The sequence below is a fragment of the Schistocerca gregaria genome, chromosome 7, assembly GCF_023897955.1.
Source record: "Schistocerca gregaria isolate iqSchGreg1 chromosome 7, iqSchGreg1.2, whole genome shotgun sequence".
Lineage (NCBI taxonomy): Eukaryota > Metazoa > Arthropoda > Insecta > Orthoptera > Acrididae > Schistocerca > Schistocerca gregaria.
In genome coordinates this window covers 394,365,233-394,387,683 of record NC_064926.1, presented here as the reverse complement: position 1 = coordinate 394,387,683, position 22,451 = coordinate 394,365,233, and the positions used below count along the sequence as shown (strand labels likewise).

At 40.7% G+C, this 22,451-nt stretch overlaps 1 protein-coding gene across 3 annotated transcripts in view; it reads right to left on the bottom strand.

The window, feature by feature from the left end:
* Window positions 1-22,451, bottom strand: part of LOC126281242 (ubinuclein-1) — a 338,292-nt gene that overhangs the window by 129,360 nt on the left and 186,481 nt on the right. For all 3 annotated transcript variants that reach the window (XM_049980023.1, XM_049980024.1, XM_049980025.1), the window contains 2 exons: window positions 17,714-17,872; window positions 7,188-7,268 (listed from right to left, as the gene is read on the bottom strand). In XM_049980023.1, the coding sequence (XP_049835980.1) occupies window positions 7,188-7,268; window positions 17,714-17,872 (240 nt within the window). The remainder of the gene's footprint in view (window positions 1-7,187; window positions 7,269-17,713; window positions 17,873-22,451) is intronic.

The following is a 22,451-nucleotide window of genomic DNA, read 5'->3' as shown; positions in this document are numbered from 1 at the left end:
GTAACTATACCTGCCAGTGTCGAAACTTATTTTCTGGCTAATTTCATCACCGGTTTAGTTATCTGCTTTGGCGTTTTAAGTGTTTGTACAACGCGTTTTCCGCGCTACTCCCAGAATAGAACACTAGTGGCTGCTAGCCGGGGACTGTATAACTGGCCCTTAGCAGTCTGTATAACTGGCCCTTATTGAACACACGGAGAAGACAATATGCAATCTTTGTTGCCTGTTATTCCTGTCAGTCATTTTAGTCATTTTTTTCCACTCTGGTAGTATGGAATTTGCTAGTAGTTATAACAACGCTGATCATTTGCAGACCCAGTCGAGCACATAAACAGCGACTGGCATTCATCCGTTCAGCTATATTCAGAAATCAACTTAAAATTTGTTCAAAAATGTTCAAAAACCAACAGGGAAGTGTAAAAAATTATATGAGAAATTGATAGGACGATGTGCGCTGGGTGCTAGGGGCTTTGTGAAACGTGAAACCAAGCCTTTTTCCTCAAAAATATGAATTTGCCCCCCCCCTCCTCCCAAACTATTGCCAGATAACCCGGTTTGCCCCAGCCCCCTAGTTCCCGGTTTGTTGCGCATACGTGAATCTGGCAGCTTAAGCGCAGCAGTAAAATTTTTCCGGATAGCATCTGGCTGCTTCCTACTATTGCTTATACAGCTAACTGCCACCCTTCTGTAGCCAGAAGCAGGAGAAGGTACTACTCATACGAGACTCAACTGCACATTTAGATAAGCTCGCTCGCAACCGCTCAAACGAATCTAATGTAAAGTTGTGACGTCACGCTCATCGGAGGCAATTTGTTGTTATTAAACATTTCATAGTCTTCCTGAAGGCTTTGACACATTTTGCTGTTGGCAGACGCTTGTAAGAGCACTGTGTTTTGTTGTTGTATATGGTGAATTTTCTTTGCAACTTAAAATTTATTTTCATTTCTTTTTCTCTCGTTCGTTTCTTATTGCTGTAGTATTATTCTGCAATAGCGAGATACAGTAATATTCTTTGACTAGTAAGAACCAATACTCTAACAAAGTTACAAAAATTTAACTGAAAACTAAAACAATGAAAAATTCCAATAATTCTAAAAAAATTCCCATTTTTTCCCTGTTTTTTCCCAGATGAAAAAATTTACGGGTTTTTCCCGCATCTCCCGGTTGTCCCGGGTCATATACACCCTGCATGAATTTCAAGAGCTCAGATGGAAAACCAGTTCTAAGCAAAGAAGGGAAAGAAGAAAGTGGAAGGAGTACGAGGTGTGACAATAAAGTAATGAGACTTATTTTCTTTGCTAGATGTGGCAACCCTGCAGGGTTGTGTAGGCACAATGTCTTTGACCTTTGCTTGTAACCTGCATCTAGTCCAAGTGGAACATTGATGCAACTGCTCAGTCATTAGTTGTGCTGTAATAAGTTAACACGGGTTTGTGTGTCTCGTCATGGAAATGGAACCACCTAATATCGCGCAATAGTCTGCCATTTCTTTTTGCGTTAAATTGGGTGAAAACGCAACGACAACTTACGGTAAGCTTCAGAAGGCTTTTGGAGAGGAGGTTATGTCAAGAGTTCAAGTTTTTCGTTGGCATAAAATGTTTAGTGAAGGCAGAACGAATGTTGAAGATGAAGACTGCAGTAGACGACCATCAACCTCAATGACAGATGTCAACTTGGCCACGGTGCGTGAACTTGTATGATCTGATCAAAGATTATCCATGAAAATGATTGCAGAGGAACTGAACATCAATTGAGAAACGGTTCGTCTAATAGTAACTGAAGATCTTGGTATGAGAAAGATTAGTCCAAAAATGTTCCCCAAAAATCTCATACCACAACAGCGAGAAACACGGAAAAATGTGGCAGCCGATCTGTTAGAGCAAACGGAAATCAATCCAGAATTTTTGAGTTATCACTGGTGATGGAAGTTGGTTTTTTCACTATAATCCAGAGACAAAACGTGAAAGTTCGCAATGGCGCTCAAAGGGATCACCCAGACCAAAAAAACCTCGTATGTCGAAGTCAAAAGTGAAAAGCATGCTTGTGTGCATCTTTGAGTCCAAGGGAATTGTTCATAAAGAATGTGTGCCTCCTGGACAAACAATTAACCAATATTATTACAAAGAAAGACTTCGTAAATGAGTTCTTCGTCTCTGTGCCAACATTGCTGATAATTGGATTCTGCATCATGATAATGCACCATCCCATACCTCTCTGTCAGTACAGCAATTTTTTAAACTCAAAACAAATTTCAGTACTATCATAGCCACCTTATTCAGCAGGTATCGGTCTGTGCAACTTTTTTCTATTTCCAAGAGTCAAAATGGTGCTCAAGGGACACCATTTTTAAACAACACAAGATGTCCAAAAAGCTGCAACGAGGGTCATGGGGGATATTACAGAAGATGGGTTCCAGAAATGTTACCATAAATGGCATAAGCACTGGATAAAAGTGTGTGCAATCAGAAGGGAACTACTTTGAAAGAGACAACACTAAACTTGACTAAAACAGTAAGCAACATTTTTTTTCCAAGCAGTCTCATTACTTTATTGTCGCATCTCGTATACATCGTCTACAGGGTGGTCCGTTGATCGTGACGGGGCCAAATATCTCACGAAGCAAGAGTCAAATGAAAAAACTACAAAGAACGAAATTTGTCTAGCTTGAATGGGGAAACCAGATGACACTATGGTTGGCCTGCTTGGTGACGCTGCCATAGGTCAAACGGATATCAACTGCATTTAAAAAAATAGAAACTCCCATTTTTTATTACATATTTGTGTAGTATGTAAAGAAATATGAATGTTTTGGTTGGACCACTTTTTTCGCTTTATGATAGATGGCACTGTAATAGTCACAAACATATGGCTCACAATTTTAGACGAACAGTTGGTAACAGGTAGGTTTTTTAAACATTTTTTTGAACATTTTATTTCGGTTGTTCCAATGTGACAGATGTACCTTTGTGAACTTATTTCTGAGAACACATGCTGTTACAGAGTGATTACCTGTAAATACCACATTAACACAATAAATTCTCAAAATGATGTCTGTCAACCTCTATGCATTTGGCAATACGTATAACAACATTACTCTCAACACCGAGTAGTTCGCCTTCCGCAATGTTCTCACATGCATTGACAATGCGCTGACACATTGTCAGTCAATATCCTTCAACTTTCCCCACAGAAAGAAATCCGGGGGCATCAGATCAGGTGAACGTGCTGGCCATGGTATGGTGCTTGGACGATCAATACACCTGTCATAAAATATGCTATTCAATACCGCTTCAACCGCACGCGAGCTACGTGCCGGACATCCATCATGTTTGAAGTACATTGCCATTCTGTCAGGCAGTGAAATATCTTGTACTAACATTGGTAGAACATTACGTAGGAAATCACCATACATAGCAACATTTAGTTTGCCATCGATAAAATTGGGGCCAATTATCCTTCCTCCCATAATGCTGCACCATACATTAACCCACCAAGGTCGCCCAATAGTGCAAATTATGCCGGTTTATGTTACCGCTGTTAATGAATGACGCTTCGTCACTAAATAGAATGCGTGCAAAAAATTGGTCATCCTCCTGTAATTTCTCTTATGCCCAGAGGTAGAACTGTACACAATGTTCAAAGTCGTCGCCATGCAATTCCTGGTGCACAGAAGTATGGTGCGGGTGCAGTCGATGTTGATGTAGCATTTTCAACACCAACGTTTTTGAGATTCTTGATTCTCGTCCAATTTGTCTGCTACTGATGTGCGGATTAGCTGCGACAGCAGCTAAAACACCTGCTTGGGCATCATCATTTGTTGCAGGTCATGGTTGACGTTTCACATGTGGCTGAACACTTCCTGTTTCCTTAAATAACGTAACTATCCGGCGAACGGTCCGGACACTTGGACGATGTCCAGGATACCGAGCAGCATACATAGCACACACCCATTTGGCATTTTGATCACAATAGCCATACATCAACACGATATCTACCATTTCCGCGATTGGTAAACGGTCTATTTTTAACACGGGTAATGTATCACAAAGCAAATACCGTCCGCACTGGTGGAATGTTATGGCAGCGCCATCTAGCGGGCCAACCATAGCACCATCTGGTTTCCCCTTTCAAGCTAGACGACTTTCGTTCTTTGTAGTTTTTTCGTCTGTTGCTTATTTCATGAGATATTTGGCCCGGTCACGATCAGTGGACCACCCTGTATACAAGGGAGATGTACTTGAGGGCAAAATTATGGAAATAGAAAAGGACATAGATGAAGATGAAATGGGAGATGTAGGTTGCAGCAGTTACTTGGAGATGATGAAGTTTGCACAGGTTAGAGTAGCATGGAGAGCTGCATTAAAGCAGTTTTTGGACTGAAGACTATGACAACAACAGTTATTGATGTAGAGGTTCTAACAAACTATTGTTGAGGGTTTAGCAATGAAGTGTCTAATCATTAATGTGACAAAAACTATAATTTCGGTCTAATGGAGGTCAAAGTTTCTGTAGAAATGTTCAAACAATTGGTATATGAACATGATATGAGTTTTTCACAATACTTTGGTGATGATGACTGTATTGTAAAACTGGAATGTGTACACCATGTTCAAAAGGACGAGAAAAGGGTATGAAAACTGAAGTCCTTGTGGATGACATCGGAAGTTCACCGAGGCTTTTTGCAGATGATGCTGTGGTATATTGAGAGGTTGTAACAATGGAAAATTGTACTGAAATGCAGGAGAATCTGCAGCGAATTGACGCATTGTGCAGGGAATGGCAATTGAATCTCAACGTAGGCAAGTGTAATGTGCTGTGAATACATAGAAAGATAGATCCCATATCATTTAGCTACAATATAGCAGGTCAGCAACTGGAAGCAGTTAATTCCATAAATTATCTGGGAGTACACATTAGGAGTGATTTAAAATGAAATGATCATATAAAGTTGATCATCGATAAAGCAGATGCCAGACTGAGATTCATTGGAAGAATCCCATGGAAATGCAATCCGAAAACAAAGATAGTAGGTTACAGTACGCTTATTCGCCCACTACTTGAATACTACTCAGCAGTGTGGGATCCGTACCAGATAGGGTTGATAGGAGGGAGGAAGGGAGGGAGGGAGGGAAGGGGGGGGGGGGGGGAGAGAGAGAGAGAGAGAGAGAGAGAGAGAGAGAGAGAGAGAGAGAGAGAGGGGCGCGCTTCGTTACAGGATCATTTAGTAATCACGAAAGTGTTACGGAGATGATAGATAAACTCCAGTGGAAGACTCTGCAGAAGAGATGCTCAGTAGCTCGGTACGGGCTTTTGTTAAAGTTTCGAGAACATACCTTCACCGAGGAGTCAAACAGTATATTGCTCCCTCCTACGTATATCTCGCAAAGAGACCATGAGGATAAAATCAGAGAGATTAGAGCCCACACAGAGGCATACCGACAATCCTCCTTTCCACGAACAATACGAGATTGTAATAGAAGGGAGAACCAATAGAGGTACTCAAGGTACTCCCCACCACACACTGTCAGGTGGCTTGTGGAGTATGGATGTGGATGTAGATGTAGAAGAAGTCACAACTAAGTAGGCAAAAATTGAGTGACAAGTGACTTCATGGCGATGGGTAACTTACAAACAGAGAAATAGGTCTTTTGCAAAAATATTTAGTAATGCCCTGAGAAGTAATGTAAATGATCTAGAAGCTATGAGAGTTACAGTATGGTCTTCCTTGTTACATAAATCTTAAAACACATGCAAAGGCTTAACATATGATATGCCTGAAAGAAATCTAATCTTGGTGTGGTTTTCAGTAGGCTGCTGTTGCTGGTGAAGGGTACAATCATTACCATTCACTTCCTTATGTTATCATCTCGACAATAAAACCTGTTTTAGGAACTGAGTAAAAAATGTTCAAATGTATGTGAAATCTTACGGGATTTAACTGCTAAGGTCATCCGTCCCTAAGCTTACACACTATTTAACCTAAATTATCCTAAGAAGAAACACACACACACACACACACACACACACACACACACACACACAAGGGAGGAGTTGAACCTCCGCCAGGACCAGCCGCACAGTCCATGACTGCAGCGCCTTAGACCACTTGGTTAATCCCGCGTGGCAGGAACTGAGTAATGAGAAGTTGCTGAAGAAATGTCTTCACAATCAAAACTAGAACTTGAACAAAAGTTCCAACAGCTCATGTTGGAATGCATGCCAAAATTGTGTTTTTTTAACTAAAAAACTATTGAGTCTTCTATACAGATCGAACTGCAGATGCTTCATCAAAGGAGGCGACAGCTTATTTAGGAACCATTTTCTCAAAAATGATACGAGATGCAAGACCAAGACTTGGCACAATTATTTTAGACAGCCCACATTATATTTGACCCAACTTTTATATTTTTAAAGCTGGTACTTTAGATCTTGTATGATGAATAGTAACAAAAAAAGACAAAAATGGTAAATTATTAAATAATTTCTTTATCAAACACACAATATTTTAACTGCTGAACTATTATGTGCTAAATACATAATTTTTTCCAGATTTATCAAGAATATACCAAACAGATCACATGAAAACAGCATTTATGCATTTTCAGAAACTGGTACCTGAAACAGACTATATTTTTATACCAAAAATTAAGATTTATTAACTAATTATTTTCTTCATTTTAAATTTGAGAAACAATAGCCATGAAAATTTACACTGATGCCACTTAAAATATATACTATATGTAGTAAAATATTCATTGAACTGCACAGAGATCTTTGAGAGGTATAATGATTAATGTTCAGAACTGCAAGTGCAAGCTCATGTATCCTACCCAGCTCCCTTAAGTTACACAAATACCATGTGAAAGTTACTGAGGTCATATGTGCCCTTATAATCTTTTTACAGAATCAAATTGAAGGCATCAGAGGAGAAGAGTGCTAAGCCCCACGGACGTATTTTGTGATACTGTATGTTAGACCTTTGGTTAACTTCAATGACAAGAACACAAGTACAATAATACAATGCAATTTATACAGCCAATCCCTTGTTATCAGTATGCGTGCTTTCGAAAATGCAACAGATTATTTGGCCAGTCTAATCCTTACTAAAATGACAGCTAGCACATTTCCCACTTGTCCCTCCAATTCTGCTATTTTTAATATTAAAAAATTTGCATGCATGAAATTACCTTTCTGCTCCTAATTTCTGACATTCCTTTGTAAATGCTTCAAGAGCGATCGGCATTATTTTGTCTATTGCATTCTTAAGCCTGAAACAGAAATTACATGAATATTTTAGTGATGCTGCAACACGGTTAAATTCTGTATGCTAAAAGTGCATCCACCACCCATATATACAAATCATTCGTTTCTTCATAAATATGTATGACATTTAGATGTATTCTTTTCTATTTTACCAATATTAAGACTTCTCCCTGTTCTGTTTGCTTAAGAAGAATTTGAAGAATGAGCCCTTAAATGCCTCTGTGTGTACTGTAATTTGGCTTGTCTTGTCTTCGAAAGCCCTACGGAAGCAGTAAGTAGGTAGATGTAGCATTTTCCTCACTTAATACTGGTTCTCGCAACTGTGTAAGAGACACTCTTGGGATAGTTGGCACCAATCTTTAAGTGTCTGCAAGTTCAGATTTTTCAGCATTTCTGAATCACTATCTGGTGGATCAGAAAAAACCGCATTATCCACATAATAACCGATACCTATATTTGGTATGTACAATACATGTTTGAGCAATTTTCTAAGATGGGTCAGTAAGCAATCTCCTCCATAGACCATTGCATTTTCCCTGTTACCTACCAACACAAAGTTACAGTTAATAAAACGTTCGAGGCTTGTGTCCCCATCTGCAGAGGACATTTTTTAAGGGGGTTCATAGCTTCTTTGAATGTCCGATTCACATCCTGGCTTGATACTGAATACAGCAAAATTTCGCTTCCGTGCGCTTCCAGCAGTGGCGGGTTTGTCACGTTTTGAATACACGTGCGCAATTGGCCATTGTTTACTGCTGCTGCCCACTGTAGCTATCACCGCATGGTGGAAGACTGGTACACATTTTCTCCAGCACTGGAATCCACACGTCATTCACTTTTACGCCCTCCTCATTCCTAGGAAAATTCCTGGGGTGTTTTAGAATCTCTATGGTCTCTTCATGGAATCCACTTGTGGCTGCCAGTACTAGAGTCCTATCAAAATGAATGTGGTGGTGGTGGTGATGGTTGTGGTGGTGGTCTCATGGCTGCAAATCATGTTCCACAACAGCTGATCCCTCATTCTCCCCTCTTCTGCAATTGCCCTTGTCCTCTTCTAGTCGTTTTTTGGCTGTTCTTTTTTTGTACCCACGTACACATCTACACAACTGCATAGAATGCTATACATTCCTGTTTTCTCCAGCAGTTGGGGAGCATCCTTGGCAAAATTTTATCATCTGCCTGCCTCCTCCTCCATAGTAAACTGCACCTTCAGATTGATCCCACTGAGATGTTTGTGAAAATGACCCACTTCCTCCTTGCCATGCCACCATAAAAATAAACTTATCATCCGCGTAACGGAAATAAATACTCTGTTTCTTGTTCACAGTTTCCAATGCACGCTCTTTGAATTTTTCCATAAAGAAATTCGCTATAACTGAACATTTCTTCTTTAAAATAACAGCTATGACATGGCAACTTCTAAACATAGCTCAAAACACTAACATGCACAAACATGGGGCAGTGCCACCTACTGTACTGAAGGAGAAGACTGTGTAATGATGTAAACATAGATCCGAAGATAGAGAGATGGCAACAGAGAATTGCCAAAACAAGTCATCTATATGAATGAATGATTTTAGCAGTCTTGCGAGTTGAAAATTTATTCAGTGTTCATAATAGAACGAATCGCCCCACGCTAATGTTGTCAAAAGTGTAATGGCAACTGACTTTCAATGCAAGCAAATGTAATGTTGTGATAAATAATTCTCAAATATCACCAGTAGTAATAATCCTTAAGTGATAGATATGCACGCCACTGTATACCTCATAGGTTGTATCTGGGTTCAACTTCGAATGACGATAGATTTTACTAAGAAATCTAACCAATATCAATTAAGTAGGTTTCTATATAAAAAAAAATTAAGAAATAATAAATAAATAAATAAAAATAAAGAAAAAGGATTAAAATAGACAAGCTTAATTCATTTGTGCTCCTGATTTTGTATACTGTCTGTTTTTGGTTTTTTTGTAATGTTTGGCATGTTCTGTTACAACTCTGTTATGTCAAAATAGTTAGTTTTGATGCTAACCAGTACATTTACATATTTTCATTTGTTGTGCTGTATGTGCACAGGTATTTTTGTTAGTGCTGCAAATTGTGTTGTGTAGGTTTTGTTGTTGTTGTTGTTGTTGTTGTTGTTGCTGTTGTTGTCTTCAGTCCTGACACTGGTTTGATGCAGCTCTCCATGCTACTCTATCCTGTGCAAGCTTCTTCATCTCCCAGTACCTACTGCAACCTACATCCTTCTGAATCTGCTTAGTGTATTCATCTCTTCGTCTCCCTCTACGATTTTTACCCTCCACGCTGCCATCCAATACTAAATTGGTGATCCCTTGATGCCTCAGAACATGTCCTACCAACCGATCCCTTCTTCTGGCCAAGTTATGCCACAAACTTCTCTTCTCCCCAATCCTATTCAATACTTCCTCATTAGTTATGTGATCTACCCATCTAATCTTCAGCATTCTTCTGAAGCACCACATTTCGAAAGCTTTTAGTCCCTTCTTGTCCAAAATATTTATTGTCCATGTTTCACTTCCATACATGGCTACACTCCATACAAATACTTTCAGAAATGACTTCCTGACACTTAAATCTATACTCGATGTTAACAAATTTCTCTTCTTCAGAAACACTTTCCTTGCCATTGCCAGTCTACATTTTATATCCTCTCTACTTCAACCATCATCAGTTATTTTGCTCCCCAAAAGCAAAACTCCTTTACTACTTTAAGTATCTCATTTCCTAATCTAATTCCCTCAGCATCACCAGAGTTAATTCGACTACATTCCATTATCCTCGTTTTGCTTTTGTTGATGTTCATCTTATATCCTCCTTTCAAGACACTGTCCATTCCGTTCAACTGCTCTTCCAAGTCCTTTGCCATCTCTGACAGAATTACAATGTCATCGGCGAACCTCAAAGTTTTTATTTCTTCTCCATGGATTTTAATACCTACTCCGAATTTTACTTTTGTTTCCTTTAGTGCTTGCTCAATATACAGATTGAATAACATCGGGGAGAAGCTACAACCCTGTCTCACTCCCTTCCCAACCACTACTTCCTTTTCATGCCCCTCGACTCTTATGACTGCCATCTGGTTTCTGTACAAATTGTAAATACCCTTTCGCTCCCTGTATTTTACCCCTGCCACCTTTAGAATTTGAAAGAGAGTATTCCGGTAAACATTGTCAAAAGCTTTCTCTAAGTCTACAAATGCTAGGAATGTAGGTTTGCCTTTTCTTAATCTTTCTTGTAAGATAAGTCGTAAGGTCAGTATTGCCTCATGTGTTCCAACATTTCTACGGAATCAAAACTGATCCTCCCCGAGGTCCGCATCTACCAGTTTTTCCATTCGTCTGTAAAGAATTCGCGTTAGTATTTTGCAGCTGTGACTTATTAAACTGATAGTTCGGTAATTTTCACATCTGTCAACACCTGCTTTCTTTGGGATTGGAATTATTATATTCTTCTTGAAGTCTGAGGGTATTTCGCCTGTCTCATACATCTTGCTCACCAGCTGGTAGAGTTTTGTCATGACTGGCTCTCCCAAGGCCATCATTAGTTCTAATGGAATGTTGTCTACTCCGGGGGCCTTGTTTCGGCTCAGGTCTTTCAGTGATCTGTCAAACTCTTCACGCAGTATCTAATCTCCCATTTCGTCTTCGTCTACATCCTCATCCATTTCCACAATTTTATCCTCAAGTACATCGCCCTTGTATAAACCTTCTATATACTCCTTCCACCTTTCTGCCTTCCCTTCTTTGCTTAGAACTGGGTTGCCATCTGAGCTCTTGATATTCATACCCCTAGTGAGACAAGCTTCTACATCCTTACATTTGTCATCTAGCCATCCCTGATTAGCCATTTTGCACTTCCGGTCGATCTCATTTTTGACATATTTGTATTCCTTTTTGCCTGCTTAATTTACTGGATTTTTATATTTTCTCCTTTTATCAATTAAATTCAATATTTCTTCTGTTACCCAAGGATTTCTAGCAGCCCTCGTCTTTTTACCTACTTTATCCTCTGCTGCCTTCACTACTTCATCCCTCAGAGCTACCCATTCTTCTTCTACTGTGTTTCTTTCCCCCATTCCTGTCAATTGTTCCCTTATGCTCTCCTTGAAACTCTGTACAACCTCTGGTTCTTTCAGCTTATCCAGATCCTATGTCCTTAAATTCCCACCTTTTTGCAGTTTCTTCAGTTTTAATCTACAGGTCATAACCAATAGATTGTGGTCAGAGTCCACATCTGCCCCTGGAAATGTCCTACAATTTAAAACCTGATTCCTAAATCTCTGTCTTACCATTGTATAATCTATCTGATACCTTTTAGTATCTCCAGGCTTCTTCCATGTATACAACCTTCTTTCATGATTCTTGAACCAAGTGTTAGCTATGGTTACGTTGTGCTCTGTGCGATATTCTACCAGGCGGCTTCCTCTTTCATTTCTTAGCCCCAATCCATAATCACCTACTATTTTTCCTTCTCTCCCTTTTCCTACTGACGAATTCCAGTCACCCATTACTATTAAATTTTCGTCTCCCTTCACTACCGGAATAATTTCTTTTATCTCATCATACATTTCAACAATTTCTTCATCATCTGCAGAGCTAGTTGACATATAAACTTGTGCTACTGTAGTAGTCATGGGCTTTGTGTCTATCTTGGCCACAATAATGTGTTCACTACGCTGTTTGTAGTAGATTACCCGCAATCCTATTTTTTTTATTCATTATTAAACCTACCCCTGCATTACCCCTATTTGATTTTGTATTTATAATCCTGTATTCACCTGACCAAAAGTCTTGTTCCTCCTGCCACCAAACTTCACTAATTCCCACTATATGTAACTTTAACCTATCCATTTCCCTTTTTAAATTTTCTAACCTACCTGCCCGATTAAGGGATCTGACATTCCACGCTCCGATCCGTAGAACGCAAGTTTTCTTTCTCCTGATAACGACGTCCTCCTGAGTAGTCCCCGCCCAGAGATCCGAATGGGGGACTATTTTACCTCCGGAATATTTTACCCAAGAGGATGCCATCATAATTTAATAATACAGTAAAGCTTCATGTCCTCGGGAAAAATTACGGCTGTAGTTTCCGCTTGCTTTCAGCCTTTCGCAGTACCAGCACAGCAAGGCCGTTTTGGTTAATGTTGCAAGGCCAGATCAGTCAATCACCCAGACTGTTGCCCCTGCAACTACTGAAAAGGCTGCTGCCCCTCTTCAGGAACCACATGTTTGTCTGGCCTCTCAACAGATACCCCTCCGTTGTGGTTGCACCTACGGTACGGCCCTCTGCATCGCTGATACACGCAAGCCTCCCCACCAACTGTAAGGTCCATGGTTCATGGGGGGGTGTAGGTTTTAAGGACTATTATTATTACCCTTCATTTTGTGTAATGTCAGTCATGGTATACCTTGATGTACACTGTCACTTTTTGGTGATTTTTCTTTGGTAAAAGGTAATGTATGTTGCATAAATAGTCTGAAAGAACCATTACTGTATAATTACACGATAATAGAACAATCACTGGAAGCGGTCACCTCCATAAAATATCTACGATATGTGCAGAAAGTGATCTGAAGTGGAAAGACCAGATGGAACTAACTGTAGGTAAGGCAGACGCATTGGAAGACTCATAAGGAATGTAATCCACCCAAAAAGAAGCCAGCTTACAAACACTCTGCTGAGCAATACTCTAATATTGCTTGGCAGTCTGGCATCTTTAACAGACAGGATAGATAGAGGAAATAGAGAAGATCAGCACATTTTATTACGGCTTCATTTTGTAAATGCAAATCTGTTACGGAGATGCTCAGCCAACTCCCATGGCAGATACTGCAAGAGAGACATTCTGCCATCACAGAGTGTTTTACAGTTAAGAGTTCCAAGAGTGTTTGTCCCTAGAAAATTCAACAAATACATTCCTTGCTCCTATTTGTATCTTGTGAAAAGGTCACAAAGGTAAAATTTACAGAGATACAGGCTCTCAAAGAGACTCATCAGCAATCGTTCTTCCCACAAACCATTTCAAACTGAAACAAGGAAAGGAGACCGGATGGTGGCTGGTACGCAAAGTACACACTGAAACACTCCTTTAGATGGCTTGTCGAGTACAGATTTACAGTACTTCATTATAAATAACTGTATTATCTGGCAGAAGTCTCAGTTTACTAATAATATCGACTGCCAGATTATAAATATGGGTGTGACCTGCGCTTTCTTCCAACTGTTGAGCACAGGTTCATCATCATCATCATCATCATCATCATCATCATCCCCCCCCCCCCCCCCCCTTGAAGAATCTATGGTATATTGTAGTTAAAAAAGGGAATAACTCAGCTGCCAATTCTGAATAGATTCTGGTAAGGATTTCATCAGGTTCTGGGGCTTAGCAATTTTAGCTATTTCTCAATGCTGCTGATGTAATATCTGTATCACTCACCTTCACAGTGGTGTGAGAACTGAACTGAGGAAATACTGTTGAATTTTCCCTTGTAAAAGAGCAGTTGAAAGTATAGTTTAGCATTTCTGCTTTTGCTTTGCTACCATCAATTTCAGCTCCTGCGTGATATATAAGTGTTGGTACACCGTCTTTTGTGCCATTGGCAGGCTTTACAAGTGACCTGTATTTCTCTGGATTTTGTGGGATGTCTTTCATACAGTTTATGCAAGGGCAGCTGTTTAAATCTTTCCACATTGTTCCTGTCACAAGCATGTGTGTGTCACTCAACATCTCTCCACATCACTATGCTTTGTTTCATACTTGTTATGTAGAATTAACTTTTTTCTTCAAACATAATTTACCATAACTGTGTACCTGCCTGTTCCACCACTAGTACATAGGGTGAGGCCAGTTGAGTGCCCCCTCAGCTTGTCCTCGCATATGTGCAGCCAGTATAGGTTACCCACCAGGTGGCACTACTGCACTCACTCTGCACATTCACTAGCCACTTTTCCACCCTTCCCCATGTGCATTCAGATGGTGTAGTATGGTCACTTGCCATAAACACTAAGGCCCGACTGCTTGCACATCAGACGTTTGCCCACCAGTGCATGTGGACACTTGACTGTCACTCAGCAGGCAGTAGAGCTGACACCCTCTGCTAAACACGATGGAGGTTCTGAAGAATGATTCACCATGCACTTGATAAATATGTGCAGTTAGTCTTCAGTCGCGTATGAGACATAAATTGAAACTGAGAAAGCAGAAATGTTGAACTCTGTTTTCAAATGTTCCTTTACAACAGAAAACCAAGAGCTCATGCCCAAATTAATTCTTGTTCCACTGACAATGTGAGTGAAACAGATGTGTCAGTCACACTGAGAAACAGCTGGAATTATTAACACTGAAAAAAGCTGCATGGCCCAGTGGAATCCCTATAAGATTCTATAGTGAATTGGTGGACGAGTTAGCTCCTCTTAACTATAATGTGCTGTACATCCTTCGAACAGAAAACTGTGCTCAGTAGTTGGAAGAAAGTTCATGTCACATCCGTTAACAAGAATGGAAACAGAAGTGTTCCACAAAACTACTGTCCAAGATCCTTGACATCCACCTGTTATGAGCTCTTGAAACATCCAGAGTTCAAAGATAATGAGGTATCAAGAACAGAATGAAGTCCTCCACATCAACCAGTATGGATTCCGAAAACATTGATCAATGCTTACAATCAAAAATATGATCGTATGAGGTATCAAGCGAAATGACTGGACTGACGATTTCTTGTTAGAGAGGATGCAACAAGTTATTTTGGATTGGGAGTTAATGGCAGATGTGTTCCAGGGAAGTGTGTTGGGGTGCTTGCTGTTCATATTTCATATCTGTGACCTTTCAGGCAATATTAATTCACAGATGACACAGTTGACTGTAATGAAATATCATCTACAAAGCTCAGTAAGATTTCGAAGTTCTGCATAGGCTGACAAAAATGTAGTCATGCACTCCACAATGAAAAAAATGTAGTGCTCTGTAAAGTAATACTTTGTACAGATATGAAATGGTACAGTCCTATAGGTTGAATTTCAGTTTATTGCTAGAACGAGACTGCTTGAACATCGCTCATGTGACCCATCCTAGAACACTGCTGAAGTGTGTAGGGCCTCAACAAATAAGACTAGCTGCAACAAATACGACTAACATGGGATACTGAATGTATACAGAGAAGGGCAGCATGAATTATCACAGGTAACTTTGACCTGTGGGAGACTGTTACACAGATGCTGAAGAAATGGAACTATCTGGCCATAAACTATCCCAACAAAGCCTACTTACAAGTTTCAGGAACCGGCTACGAATATACAACCACCCCTACACATTGCTCCCATAAGGATTGTGAGAAGAAGATCAGGCTAATTATAGCATGCACAGAGGCGTTTAAATAGTCACACTTCTCGCACTTTATATGTGAATGGAATGGGAAGAAGCTTTAATAACTGGTACAGTGGAAAGTTTCCCCAGACATGCACTTCACACCAGTTCACCGAGTGTAGATGTAGATGTATAGGATTCCTCCCTTATTTAACTGTTCTACTAAATATGCATTGGTCAATCATTTTTCTAAACTTGAACCAGTGCTAGATATTTTAATTTCCTCCTTGAGAAGTCACACTAACTGTTTGTTTATTTTACTGAATTTGTGAATCAAATAAGAGGGGTCTATTTGTTGCCATTAGCTGTAATATATTACCATCATGAATGAGCTCCCACACAATCTGTTCTAAGTTATTTTTAGTGAATGCATTTCCTATTATTTCATGGGATGTCACCACCTTCTCTTCAGCGTGAAACCACATTGGCGCTATGCAACACTGAATGGTGCGCACGCGCCAGTCTCTCTATCGATAGATGGTGCCACCATACCCGCAGTTACATGGTGCCACCTTAAGTGTAAGGCAAAGGTAGACGCACTGATCAGGTTTCATTTGAATTAACCTCATATCTCTGGAGTATACAGTGTGTTGATTATATGATACAAGGTGAAAAGGTCTACTGGATAAACAAATGCAGTACGAATTACTTCTTTATTTCACAGTACTTTAACTTCAGAGTCCTCTTTGCTATACACTGGAGAGCCAAAGAAATTTCTACACCTGCCTAATATTGTGTAGGGCCCCCATGAGCATGCAGAAGTGTTGCAGCATGACATGGCATGGACTCGACTGATGTCTGAAGTAGTGCTGGAGGAAATTTCACCACGAGTCCTGCAGGGCTGTCCATAAATCTGTAAGAGTATGAGAGGGTGGAGATCTCTTCTGAACAGCACATTGCAAGGCATCCCAGATACGCTCAAAAATTTTCATGTCTGGGGGGTTTGGTGGCCTGTGGATGTGTTGAAACTCAGAAGAGTGTTCCTGGAGCCACTCCGTAGCAATTCTGGACGTGTGGGGTGTTGAATTGTCATGCTGGAATTTCCTAAGTCCGTCGGTATACACACTGGACATGAATGCCTGTAGATGATCAGAAAGGATGCTTACGTATGTGTCCCACTCAGAGTTGTAACTAGACATATCATAGGTCCAATATCATTCCAACCACACATGCCCCACACCACTTCAGAGGCTCCACCAGCTTTAACAATCCCTTGCTGACATGCTGGGTCCACGGATTCATGAGGCAGTCTTCATACCCAGACATGTCCATCTGCTCGACACAGTTTGAAATGAGACTCGATGTTTCTTTTAATGGTTCACACACTGAGGCTTGTTGATGGCCGAGCACTGAAATCTGCAGCAATTTTCAGAAGGGTTGCACTTCTGCCACGCTGATAGATTCTGTTCAGTCGTTGATCCCGTACTTGCACGATCTATTTCTGGCCGCAGTATGCCGGAGATTTTAATGTATTACCGGGTTCCTGATATTCACTGTATGCTCGTGAAACGGTCATATAGGAAAATCCCCACTTCACCGCTACCTCGGAGATGCATATCCCTTCGCTCATGCGCTGACTGTAACACCAAGTTCAAACTTGCTTAAATCTTGATAACCTGCCATCGTAGCAGCAGTAACTGATCTAACAACTGTGCCAGACACTTGTTGTCTATAAAGACGTTGCCGACCACAGTGCCATATTCTGCCAGTTTATATATATATCTGTATTTGAATGCGCATACCTACACCAGTTTCTTTGGCACTTCAGTGTATGTATGTTAAACAGCATAGGAATAGTTTACAAGATCATCATCTCCTCTACCAACAAATTTCTTGAGTCACTCCTTATACTCCAACGAATCTTCTGTCTATGAGTGTTCATAAAAGCAATTATGAATGTAAATGAATAATTCATATAATATGGCAATCTAAAAAAAGTACATATGATGTAAATATTGAAGTGTAGCCAAAATCAGGCATTCCAGTACCTAATAATACATAATTTCCACATAAATATTTTTCTGTTACATAAGAAATAAACAAAACATTAAACATGTACACCGTACCTTCTCAAAGGCAACTTCATTTTATCCTCTTCGGCTTGCAGTCGAAGTTTTTTTGCTCTTTTCATTAGGGTCTCTTTGGTACAAGGCAAGGATGTGGCCAAATGGCTATAAACCTGATGTCTAATATTGCAAGGAAGCTGCTGGCATTTGTACTCCAAGCTTTAACAAAGAAAGTCACTATCTTTAAAACTGTTATAATAAATTTTATGAAATAACAGCAACACAATCTGAAGAAAAAGGCTCAGAAAAGGCAATAAATAATATCAGGTGATCATGACAGAAACTGGTAAAATGGGCATTTTAGGAAGAATATCATTCTGCCCATGAGTACTAATTTCAGTGATGTGTGAGGTTCCGAACAGCCAATGGTCATCTTCAGGCAGAAGGCACATTTTCTAAGGTATGATAAAAGGTTGCTGTTGCAATGGGAATGTTACATCACTGTTTATAGCCTGTGCATTTTGTCTGACGAACACTGGCTGGTTAAAACTGCTTATGGCATTATGAAATCCTCATATGGCAGTGTTGAATCAAATACAAAGGGTAAAAGAACAAAAAGGGGCACTCCTAGCCAATGCATCAACAACATCATTTGTGTCGTAGTACAAACAGTAACTGTATAACTTATCTCCATGTCTAACCACAATCATCATTTAATAGATCTACATAGTCAATAAAATGGGTAAAAATGTCTGCTCTTTACAGCGGCAACTAGGCTACCAGCTTTCTTCATCAAGGGTTATCAGCTACGGTGACAGAAGTATTTCCAATGGTCCTTCACAGGACCTAGTCAGTGACTTGCGAACATACATGAAACTACAACGTGTATTGTAGGAATAAAATTTTCTCAGGTACTATTTTGTTGACCATCTGGCTTCAGGTATAGCTCAGCCTTATTCACAAGCTGTGACAAATTTGATTTTCGCTTTTGTATTGAGATCTTCGGTTGACGGTTGTTTAATGATTTTGTGTAGCCGGCATTCCCACAAATTCACCCTGCATTGCTGATGTGGACTGGATTCAAGTTTGCAACCAGAGGTTATATGTACAGCCCATGCTAACATTCACAAGAGGCATTTTGCTGGTCACTTTTGCTGTAGCTCCTCCACTGTTACTTTCAATGGTTGTTTGTTGCAGCACAGGAATCTAGCCTATTTGTCTTGAAAACGTCTCCTTTTTTCTTAAAACTTTTGTCTTACGAATTCCAATGGCTTCCCTGAACAAACGGCCACAATATCCAGAATGTGCATGTTGGCGAATTTTGTTACATAACTGGTCTTGCATAACTCATGCTCTGACACAGTTGATTTCTCATTCCACCACAGACTTTTCCACCTGTACACAGTCTATGGTATGCTCCTAACATTGCATGAGGATTCCATTTGTCTTTCCCCCAACTGAGACACACACTGATCTGTCGGTTGCATATAACCTTCAAGCTGTGTTTGCACACTATATAGCCGATTCTGTCCGCCGCCCTGGAAATGTACAGGGTGGCAAAAAAAGAATGTGGATTTGACTCTCGTAGTATCAGTGGTGGGAATAGAATGGAAGGGTGGGTGACGTGTTGTAGGTAAGAGCATCCAGTTTCAGTAGGAATGGCGCAATGGACCATACCTTATCATGTTTTTGCTGTTGGACATTTCTTCATATCAATACTTGATGGCAACACAATACTGCATTGGACTATCGCTTTTTGTGCAACTGCATCAGTCACAAAGCAAACGTTGTCTGGTCATCCTTGCACAGTGTGAACACAGGAAAATGTCGATAGAGTACAAGCCACGTTCTTCAAAGTCCTCGACGCTCCACAAGCAGCAATGCTACAACTCTGGGTCTGTCTCGTCACTCACTGCAGTGCATCCTGAATGATGAGTTACATTGTCATTCTTACAAAATTATGATCATGCAGAAGATTCACGGCCATGATTATGATGAACAAAGACAGTTTTGTTAGAGAATGCTTGATGTTCTAGCTACTGCTGCCGCTGCTGCTGCTGCTTATGATGATGAGAGATGAAGTGCACTTTCACTTAGACGGTTACGTGAACAAACAAAACTGTCTGTATTGGGCAGCAGGCAACCCACAAGAAGTGTATCAAAAACCACTGTGGTGTTAAGTGTTCAATGTGGTAATTACTGGGCCTCCCTCTCTTTTTAACGAGGCATTATCAGTGTATGCTGCACGTTATGTTGCAATACTACACAATTTCGTGTGGTCACAACTGGACACTATAGGGATGAACATGGCAGACACATGGCTCCAACAGGAACATGACTGTTGCTCACAGCCACACGGCTAACGATTCCGTGGCAGTTGTTCGAGAAATGCTTCCCCAACACGTGATCTTCTGTTTCAGCGATGTCCACTGGCTAGCACACTCGGCAAACTTGTCATTTTTCGACTTCTTCTTATGGGGTTACCTAAAAAGTAAAGTGTACTGCAACAAACTTCATACACTCAATTACCTGAACGTTCCAATACATCAAGAAATTTCTGCTGTTTCACATGACACGTTGACAAAAGTGATGGAAATCTTCAAAGAAAGATTTAATGTGTATTCATGAAGAAGGCCGCTATCTGCCTGATGTTATATTTAAAAATTCATAAATCAGATGGATTACCAATTGTAGTGATGTGAGTACATTTTGTATGTGATCAAAACAGGGCCAATTATACACTACTGGCCATAAAATTGCTACACCCCGAAGATGACGTGCTAAAGACGGGAAATTTAACCAACAGGAAGAAGATGCTGTGATATGCAAATGATTAGCTTTTCAGAGCATTCACACAAGGTTGACGCCGGTGGCGACACTTACAATGTGCTGACATGAGGAAAGTTTCCTACCAATTTCTCATACACAAACAGCAGCTGACCTGCGTTGCCTGATGAAACATTGTTGTGATGCCTCGTGTGAGGAGGAGAAATGCATACCATCACGTTTCCGACTCTGATTGAGGTCGGACTGTTGCCTATTGCGATTGTGCTTTATCGTATCGTGACACTGCTGCTCGCGTTGGTCGAGATCCATTGACTGTTAGCACAATATTGAATCAGTGGGTTCAGGAGGGTAATACAGAATGTCGTGCTGGATCCCAACGGCCTCATATCACTAGCAGTCATGCATGGCAGTAGCGGATCGTGCAGCTACATCTCTATCCCTGAGTCAACAGACGGGGACGTTTGCAAGACAACAACCATCTGCACCAACAGTTCAACCACATTTGCAGCAGCATGGACTATCAGCTCGGAGACCATGGCTGCGGTTACCCTTGATGCTGCATCACAGATAGGCACGCCTGCGATGGTGTACTAAACGACGAACCTGGGTCCAAAAATGGCAAAACTTCATTTTTTTGGATGAATCCAGGTTCTGATTGCAGCATCATGATGGCCGCATCCGTGTTTTGCGACATCGTGGTGAACGCACATTGGAACCGTGTACTCGTCATTGCCATACTGGCGTATCACTGGGCGTGATGGTATGGGGTGCCATTGGTTACACGTCTCTGTCAGCTCTTGTTTGCACTGACGCCTCTTTGAACAGTGGACATTACATTTCAGATGTGTTATGATCCGTGGCTCCACCCTTCATTCGATCCCTGCGAAAGCCTACATTTCAGCAGGATAATGCACGACCGCATGTTGCAGGTCCTGTACGGGCCTCCCTGGATACAGAAAATGTTCGATTGCTGCTCTGGCCAGCACATTCTCCAGATCTCTCACCAACTGAAAACGTCTGGTCAATGGTGGCCGAGCAACTGGCTCATCACAATACGCCAGTCCATACTCTTGATGAGCTGTGGAATCGTGTTGAAGTTGCATGGGCAGCTGTATCTGTACACACCGTCCAAGCTCTGTTTGACTCAATGCCCAGGAGTATGAAGGCTGTTATTACGGCCAGAGGTGCTGGTTCTGGGTACTGATTTCTCAGGATCTATGCACCCAAATTTTGTGAAAATGTAATCACATGTCAGTTCTAGTATAATCTATTTGTCCAATGAATACCTGGTTATCATTTGCATTTCTTCTTGGTGTAGCAATTTTAATGGCCAGTAGTATACTTGTTAGAAAGCCATGTATTCTTTTTGTTCCACCCTTTATTTGGTAGACTAGCTGCACACAACATTTCTTCTGCTGACACGTCACTTTGCCGGTTGGTAAGTTTCATTACACTAATTATAATAGGTGGAGTACCTATTGTTCCTCAGGACATTTTCCAGGTGTTGCATCTTGCATTAAAGGTGCTGCTGCACACATATTTGTCTTGCATGCATTACAAGCATATTGGTCATGCCTCTTTCCTGGGTCAGGTATGATTTGAACGTTTGTGCACGTATCAGTCGAACTGTGCTTGTGTTTGATACATGCTGTTGCCCAAGCTCTCACTAGTCCTCATGATCAGTAAACTTAAAAAGGATAACTTTGATGAGGTGGGTCAAGGACAGCATGGGCAACATGTGGTCTTGCATTACACTGTTTAAAGGTAATGTCGTGGAGATCCCTAGTATGACTGGGCACATCCACAGGCCTCAGTACATCAAAAATGTAATGCCTGCTGTCCAAAAGTTCTAGCTATCCAAACCAGAGTTGATAGTGTTGTGTTTCCAGTAGTACCCCATATCATTATTCCAAATACTTTGCTCGTATGGCAATGATGAATCCAGTCTGGCTCCACTCTTTCTCCTCAAAGCCTCAATGCTCGGAACCATCATGATACTGTATGCAAAACT